Source organism: Hemiscyllium ocellatum, chromosome 14, assembly GCF_020745735.1.
Source record: "Hemiscyllium ocellatum isolate sHemOce1 chromosome 14, sHemOce1.pat.X.cur, whole genome shotgun sequence".
NCBI classification, from domain to species: domain Eukaryota; kingdom Metazoa; phylum Chordata; class Chondrichthyes; order Orectolobiformes; family Hemiscylliidae; genus Hemiscyllium; species Hemiscyllium ocellatum.
Window position 1 is genome coordinate 11,242,889 of NC_083414.1, and position 8,677 is coordinate 11,251,565.

General features: G+C 46.0%; 1 protein-coding gene across 1 annotated transcript in view; it reads left to right on the plus strand.

Moving 5' to 3' along the window:
* The window catches only part of si:ch211-161c3.5 (uncharacterized protein C3orf18), an 82,103-nt gene extending 74,160 nt beyond the window's left edge, over positions 1-7,943 (plus strand). Inside the window, exons 4-5 of the mRNA XM_060835080.1 lie at positions 3,415-3,541; positions 7,863-7,943. Coding sequence (XP_060691063.1) covers positions 3,415-3,541; positions 7,863-7,943 — 208 coding nt within the window. The remainder of the gene's footprint in view (positions 1-3,414; positions 3,542-7,862) is intronic.
* Positions 7,944-8,677: the final 734 nt, after the last annotated feature.

Below are 8,677 nucleotides of genomic sequence, written 5' to 3' on the forward strand. Positions count from 1 at the left end.
AGGAAGGATTTAGAGGGATATGGGCCAAATGCTGGCAAATGGGACTAGGTTAGGTTGGGATATCTGGTTGGTAGGGACGGTTTGGACTGAAGGGTCTGTTTCTGTGCTGTGCATCTCTTCGACAGTAAAATAACAGAGGAAGCAAAGCAAAAGCGATGAGGGAGAGAGAGAAGCAACAATATAGAAATAATAAGGCGGGTCGGGCCGAACTGTGGAGTAACCACTTGAGAGATGGCACTGTTTTTGGGGCCATTAACCAACCCACCCATCACTTTATGAATTGCTCCAACCCAATGAAACACCAACACCAACACTGATTGACCCCGGCACTTTCTTAGTTCTCTGTCTGTGTATAGAATGTCAATCGGTGCTGATACTGAAGGTTCTGAGTTCAAATTCAAATTCAAATCCAGGACACAACCGAACAATCTCTAACGGACAACCTGTGCTTAAACCCACTTGCACCTTTGGCAAACATGTGTAAGAATTCTAAGACGTACCTTTTAATACAGAGATGGCACAGCTCCCCCTTGCATTAAGAAAATCATAAAATGCTGGAAAAGCTCAGCAGTTGAACTCTGCTTTCTCTGGACAGATGCTGCCAGACCTGCTGAGATTTTCCAGCATTTTCTAATTTTTTTCCCATTCTTTGGGAGTTTTTTTTTGTGCATTACCTGCCTGTTCCCCCATGGATGAAGGGCATGGACTGGAATAGAATTTACAATGTGCGTTGCATTGATTTTTAATTGAATAATGGGGTAGAAGGAAGTGCTGGTCACAATTCAGATTGACTATTTCCCTTGGAACATGCAGAAGGAATTTACAGAGATTAGAAGGTCAGAATTGTGGAAAGGTCTTGCTGTTTCGTGCAAAGGTCCCTGACTCCAATTTTAAAGATACTTTGGAGCAACTTCAAGGGCTCTGGTTATTTCTGTGGCTAACCCCTGACCTGTATCAGTTCCAAGTTCAAGGGTTAAGTCTCAGAGCTTCCTCTGATTTCTGTCTGCCAGCACACTTGAGTCGTCAGGCTACAGACCACTAGATGGAGTACTACACAGATGAGATGAAAAGTTGTACATTTATATAGCACCTTGTTAGTTCCATACAATTTCACAGGGTGCTTTATGTTCAATACAAGGAAAATAAAGGCTAACAGTTATATTGTGCCTTTTACGATCATTAGATCATAGCGTCCCTACAGCGTGGAAGCAGTCATTCAGTCCATACTGGACTTCAAAAGAACATCCTACCCAGACTCACCCCTCTATTCTATCCCTGTAACTCCCATGGCTAACCCACCCAGCCTGCACATCCTTGGGCAATTTAGCATGGCCAATCCACCTACATCTTCGGACTGTGGGAGGAAACTGGAGCATGCCCACGCAGACACGAGGAGAATGTGCAAACTCCATAGACTGTCGCCTGAGACTGGAGTCGAGCCCAGGTCCTTGGCACTGTGAGACAGTAATGCTAACCATAGTGCCACTCAGATAGGTTAGTATGCTATTGTGATGTAGAAACCACATCAGCCAGTGTGTGCACAGCAAGATCCCACAATTAGCAATCTACTAATGGTGCGATTAGTGATGGCTATTCCCAGGATAGCAGGCAGAATCCATCCCACTCTTTTTCCCAAGTTTGCAATGGCATCCTTTATGTCCATCCAAGTGGGGAGACAGGGCCTGAGTTTTATGTTGTCTCCAGGAGGCTGCACCCCTGATTGTGTGCAGCACACTCTCAGTGCGGTACTCCCAGCCTCCGATTTGGTCCCCAAGTCCTGCAGAGGAACCTGAACCCAGGAAACAGGAGCATGTTACCCTTAATCAAACCTGTGGGGGCCGGACAGACTCAGCAAGCCTGCCAGCTCCAGAGACAGAGTTAATGCCTCACCCTTGATGTGCAATCACTGCTGTTTTGCACAGCAAATATCTAGGTTATGAGAGAAAAGAAATGTGAAAGAGAATGAGAGATAAAGAAAACAAATAAGAGAAAGGAAATTGAGAAAGAAAGAAAAATCAGAACTTGCACTGATTATGGTTTCTCTGGATAACCTGAAATGTCTTACAGGCCTTGGTGTAGTTGGAAATGTGGCTGCTCCCTGAATGTGGCCACCTTTTCTCTTTACAATGCTGTACCTTCACGTGTGTGTGTGTGTGTGTGTGTCTCACTGCAGGGATATTTAATAATAGTTGAACACCTTGTAAAGAGAAACCTGATATTTAGAAACTAACGTGTCAATATTATTCTTCTCCCACTTTCTCTTCCTGTTCCATGTAGGTCCCACTGTCAAGCTGATTGCCTGGATTCCACTGTCCTTTAGCAACTCATAGAATCCCTACAGTGTGAAAGCAGGCCATTCAGCCCATCAAGTCTCACAGCGACCCTCCACAGAGCATCCCACTCAGACTGACCCCCATCCCTGTAACCCTACATGTCTTATAGAATTTTTATAGAAATTGTTTATAGATTCCTTACAGTGTGGAAACAGTCCCTTTGGCCCAACAAATCCACACTGACCCTCTGAAGAGTTATCTACCCAGATCCATTCCCCTACTACTCCACGTTTACCCCAGACTACATCTACACTATATATCCCTGAATACAATGGGCAATTCATCATGGCTAATCCACCTTACCTGCACATCTTTGGACTGTGGGAGGAAACCAGAGCACCTGGAGGATACCCACGCAGACACGGAGAGAATGTGCAAACTCCACACAATTAAAAATCACACAACACCAGGTTATAGTCCAAAAGGTTTATTTGGAAGCATGAGCTTCAAAAGTTAGTGCTTCCAAATAAACCTGTTGGACTATAACCTGGTGTCGTGTGATTTTTAACTTTGTCCACCCCAGCTCCTTCAAATCAAACTCCACACAGACAGTTGTCTGAGGGTAGGATCAAACATGGGTCCCTGGCGCTGTGAGGTAGTAGTGCTAACCACTGACCCACCAAGTCACCTCCATTCCTAGTGCCCACTCTTCACCTGTATATTGAGGCAGGGAGTGCCATCGGGATGGTTAACCATGAAAACTGTGTGAGATTATAGCAGAGACCTTCAGACAGTGGTCAGAACCTGGAACTGAGTGTGACTTCCCCTCACCTTTGACAAGAGGGACTGCTGCCAATTGTAGTGTGTCTATGATCTGGAGAGATTTGGTTGAATAATAATTTGTAACTCTGCAGCGGAATAGGGCTGTTGAGTTCACTGTTGTACCGAGTACTGTGTTAATAAAATAAGAAACACGTGAGGTTCACACTGAAATCCAGGCACTTTCTGAATACGCAACCGTGCACTGTTCCTGTAGCATTTATAATTCTTCTGATTATGTTGTAGCATTGGTCACGAGTGTCAGCTTTTGGAAAAATATCTTCAAATTGAGCCTTTTTGTTGTATTTTTCCCATCCGGCAGATTGGAAAAGCTTCGTCACCAGTTGATGCCAATGTACAACTTTGATCCTGGCGAGGAACAGGATGAACTAGAGCAGGAGCTACTTGACCATGGCCGTGACACCGCTTCCCAGGGCCCGCAGAGCAAGGTAAGGTGGGCAGCTAAACCAGCGCTCCAGTCATACCAATCACAGCCAATGGTTCAGAGACTGCCTCCTCTGTACTCTTTACCTTCGCCTTTTGATGGTGACCTCTTCTGCCATGTTTGATCAGTGTCTAGACTCAGGACACCCTGTCTCAGTGTTCATTTCCCAAGTGTGTGGAGCTTGGCAGTATGGGATGGGAGTGTGGGTTGGAAATGCAGTTTCTGAGAGTATTGGGCTGTGAGGATTGGCAGTATGGGATAGGAGTTTGGGTTGGAAATGCAGTTTTGGAGAGTATTGGGCTGTGAGGATTGGCAGTATGGGATGGGAGTGTGGGTTGGAAATGCAGTTTCGGAGAGTGTTGGGCTGTGAGGATTGGCAGTAGGGGCTTGTCTTTTATTCCACTTGTGGGATGGAGGCATTGCAAGCTAGCAACATTTATTGTCCAACCCTTACTGTCCTGGAGAAGATGATGGTGACTGCAGTTCATGGGTGAAGTGCTACGCCCAGGGTGCTGTAAGTGAGGGAGCACCAGAATATTGACTCAGTGACACTAAAGGAACGGCAGTGTATTTCCAAGTAAGGACGCTGTGTGGCTTGGAGGGGAACATGCAGATGGTAATGTTCCCAAGTAGCTGCTGTCCTTGTCCTTCTCAGTGGTTGATTTTGGAGGTTTGGAAGGTGCTGTTGATGGAGCTGTGGTGAGTTGCCGCAGTGTGTCTTGCTCAGGGTGCAGACTGCTGAGACAGGTGGAGGGTGGCCGACGTGGTACCAAGCAAGTGGGCGGCATTTCCCTAGATGGTGTCAAGCTTCTTGAGTGCTGTTGGACCTGAACTCATCCAGAGTGAATTAATATTCTGTCACACTCCTGGTATGTGCCTTGGAGATGCTGAATAGGTAGTGGGGCAGTCAGGAGGTGAGTTAACTTACTACAGGATTCCCAGCATCTGATCTGCTCTGCCAGCCACAGGATTTATATGGCTGGTCTAGTTCAGTTCATTGGTAATCAAGTATCGATAGATGTTGATAGTACTGTGGATTCAGTGATTGCAATGCCATTGAATGTGTAGGTGACATGGTTAGATTACATCTTGTTTGAGATGCTCATTGCCTGGCATTTGTATGGTGTGAATGTTAATTGCTCCCTATCAGCCCAAGTCTGAATGTTGTCCAGATTGTACTGCATTTGGACATGGGCAGCTTCAGTAGCTAAGGACTTTCAAATGGTGCTAAACAGTGTCGTATCTGTACTGGAACAGCTTGGCAAGGGGAGCAGCAAGTTCCGGTGCACAAGGCTTCGGTCCTGTTGCCGGGATGTTGTCAGGGCCCATAGCCTTTGCAGAATCCAACCATTTTTTGATATCACATGGAGTGAATCAAATTGGCTGAAGACTGGTATCTGTGATGGTGGGGACCACTGGAAAGAAGCCCAAGATGGATCATGTACCTGACACTTGTGGCTGAAGGTTGTTGTGAAAGCCTCAGCTTAGTCTTTTGCGGTGATGTGCTTGGCTCTTGTGTCATTGAGGATGGGGATATTTGTGGAGCCTCTTCCTCCAGTGTGTTGTTTAACTGTCCACCACCGTTGATGGCTGGTTGTACGATTGGTTAGCACTGCGTATGCTGCTTGACACCAAGTAATCCTGTGTTTTCCCTCTTGTTGGTTCTTTCATCATCTTACACTGAGTCAGTCTAGCAGCTCTGTCTGTTAGGGCTTGACTACTGAACTACAGTTGGAGATGTACATTCTGCATCCTTGTTACAAGTAATGATCTTTTCAATGTGGTTATCAACATGGAGGAAGCACTGATTTATCACCTGAGAAGGGGGCAGTATGTGGTAATCAGCAGGAGATCTTCTTTCCCATGTTTGACCTGGTGTGATGAATCTTCTGGGATCCAGAGTCAATGTTAAAGACTCCCAGGGCAGCTCCCTCCCACCTGTACAGTATGATTCTGCTGTTGCTGGTTACTCATAGCACTCCATCGATTTCCCATTGTGATTTGCTAGGTCTGTTTAAACTCTATCTCACTTAGCACAGTGATCGTGGTACAGAGTGTGATGGAGGATATCCTCAATGTGAAGATGGGGCCTGTACTCCACAAGGTGGTCATGTCCAACAGCCACCATCTCTGCTGGGTCTGTCCTAGTGGGACAGGACATACCCAGGAATGATAATGGTCGTGTCATTTTATTTATTCATTCATGAGACATAGGCACTGCTGGCTGGACCCAGCATTTATTGCTCATCCCTAGTTGCCCTTGCGAAGGTGATGGTGAGCTATCTTCTTGAACTGCTGCAACCCATGTGCTGTAGGGTGACCCATGACACCCATATGGATCATGATGAAGGGCTCATGCACAAAATGCCGATTCTCCTGCTCCTCAGATGCTGCCTGATCTGCTGTGCTTTCCAAACCCTTGACCATGATACCCGCATGGCGGGAGATCAAGGATTTTGACCCAGCAACAGTGAAGGAACAGCAATATGTTTCCAAGTCAGGGTGATGAGTGACTTGGAGGGGAATTTGCAGTTGGTGGAGTTGCCAAGTATCTACTGCCCTTGTCCTTCTAGATGGAATTGTGTGTTTGGAAGGTGCTTGTGAATTGGTGAATTGCATCTTGTAGATAGTACACAGTGCTGGTACTGACCATCTGTGGAGAAGGGAGTGTATTTTTGTGGATGTGGTGCCATTCAAGTGGGGTTGCTTTGTCCTGGATGGTGTCAAGCTTCTTGGGTGTTGTCGGAGCTGCACCCATCCAGGTAAGATGGGAGTATTCCATCACACTCCTGACTTATGCTTTATCGGTGACTGATGGGCTTTGTGGAGTTGAAGAATGTGGTGCTGAAAAAGCACAGCTAATAAGGCTTTGTGAAGTCTGTAGGTGAGTTATTGTCTACAGTATTCCTAACCTCTGACCTGTTCTTGTAGCAACTGTATTTATGTGGTGAGTCTATTTGAATTTCTTGTCGATGGTAACCCCCCAGAATGTTGATAGAGGGCAATTCAGTGATGGTAACATTGTTGAAGGTCAAGGGACAATGGTTAGATTGTGTCTTACTGGAGATGATCAATGTTATTTGCCACTTGTCAGCCCAAGCCTGAATATTTTCCAGATCTTGTTGCATTTGAACATGGACTGCTTCAGTATGTGAAACGTTGTCAATGGTGCTAAACATTGTGCAGTAATCGGCGAACATCGGAGGGAAGGTATTTAGATTAAATTAGACTCCCTACAGTATGGAAACAGGCCCTTTGGCCCAACAAGTCCATACCAACCCTGTGAAGAATAACCCACCTAGATCCATTCCCCGACCCAGACCATATTTACCCCTGACTAATGCACCTAACACTATGGGCAATTTAATTAACATGCACATTCTGGATTGTGGGAGGAAACCCACGCAGATACGGGGAGAATGTGCAAACTCCACACAGCCGTGTCGCCCGAGTCTGGAATCGAACCCAGGTCCCTGGTACTGTGAGGCAGTAGTGCTAACCACTGAGCTACCATGCTGCCCCATTGATGAAGCAGCTGAAGATGGTTGGGCCTAGTGATGAAGTTAGTGAGGATTAGCAATGAGGATTAACGGTGAATGTTAACATTGAAGGTGGCAGAGAGGGTTGATTATTTATTAATTTCACGTGATACACCATAGATAAGCCCATTTCATCTTAATTTACTCCTTGAAACACCATTTTCAATCAAGTCAAAATGGGCTTGTATCTTGCCTTGATGTAAACGAGTGGATAGAGAATTTTGTCCATTCTAATATTGATTAACATCAATGGAGATAAAAGGCAGAAGGAGCTGATTGACACAATCATTTGTGGAAACAGTGAGGACATCCAGTTTGGACATGTAAGAAATATAGATCAGAATATTGTCTCAACGGTGAGAAACTAGGAACTGTGGTGGATTTGCTGGCTGTAGTACAGGAAAGGAGGAGATCTGAAGGACTGTTTGTGTGTTCCTCAAGTGAAAGTCTCCACCAATGAGTTTATATAACTGTGGTAATTAAGGTCCATCTCTACATCATTGCAGCAGAAGAGACCTTGGACTAGTATAACCTGGGCAAATTTGCAGGAGACAGAACTTGAAATGTGAATACAATGGATAACGTTTAAAACAGGCACTACATCCCCTGCTCAATAATGGACCAAGTGGAGCCTGATGAGTGAAAATTCACACCCATCCTAAGAGTGAACCAATGGGAGTCTGTTGGAGTGAGGAGCATGTCAAAATCTCCAGAGTGGAGGGAGGGGAGGGATGTAAACTTTGACCAGTTGCTAGCTGACTCTCTTCCCATGTTTTATTCCCCTAGATTCTGATGCCAAGTCAAGGATCCTTGCAGAGGCCCAGCAGACTTGTGTTCACCGATGTGGCCAATGCCATCAAAGCCTGAATGAAATTGGATTTTGCTTCATGCTCCAACTTGTGAAGGTCAATCTGTGCATGGTCGTGTCATCTGCTTCCAGTCATATATCGATATATAGTCCTCTGGATAGCCTGCTTCCCCACTCCCCCAGACCTCTAAGATGTCAGTCACTTTGGGTACACCCCCTGACATGCATTTCAAGAGAAGAAATGGCATTCTGAGCAGGCAGTAAGAGGACAAAATAGAAGCCGTTGGCTTGGCTTGGGATTCACAATATCGGGGAGTGGAGCAGGGGATTATTGAACCCATTTCCTGTTCAATGTGAGTCCTGTTTCTTAGCTCTTGTGGTACCGGGCTGAAATTTGGGGGCTTGGTGGAGCAGAGGGGTGAAGCCATCTGCGCCCTCCCCCCTTTCCCACCCACTCACCATCCCTGAAAATTGCAGAAAAGGTTTCCCCTTTCCATTCTCTCTGGGTGGGGCAGTTCCCCCAACACCCCCACCCTGCGCTCACACTACTTGGATGGAATCCCTCAGTCTGTGCCCATTTCAAAAGCAAACAAGATGTCCCATGACATATACAAGAACCAGCCTGGTCACGCGGTAGAGAGCTAGACTGGGCTGAAGCTACTAACAATGTTTAAATAGGAATATTTCACAGAGGCAGTGGGAGAGGTGCAGCTTCTGAAACCTCCACTGAAATACCGAGGGTTCCTGCCTCTCCAATCCATTTTTTGTTCCTGATCTTTATTCTTTCATGGGA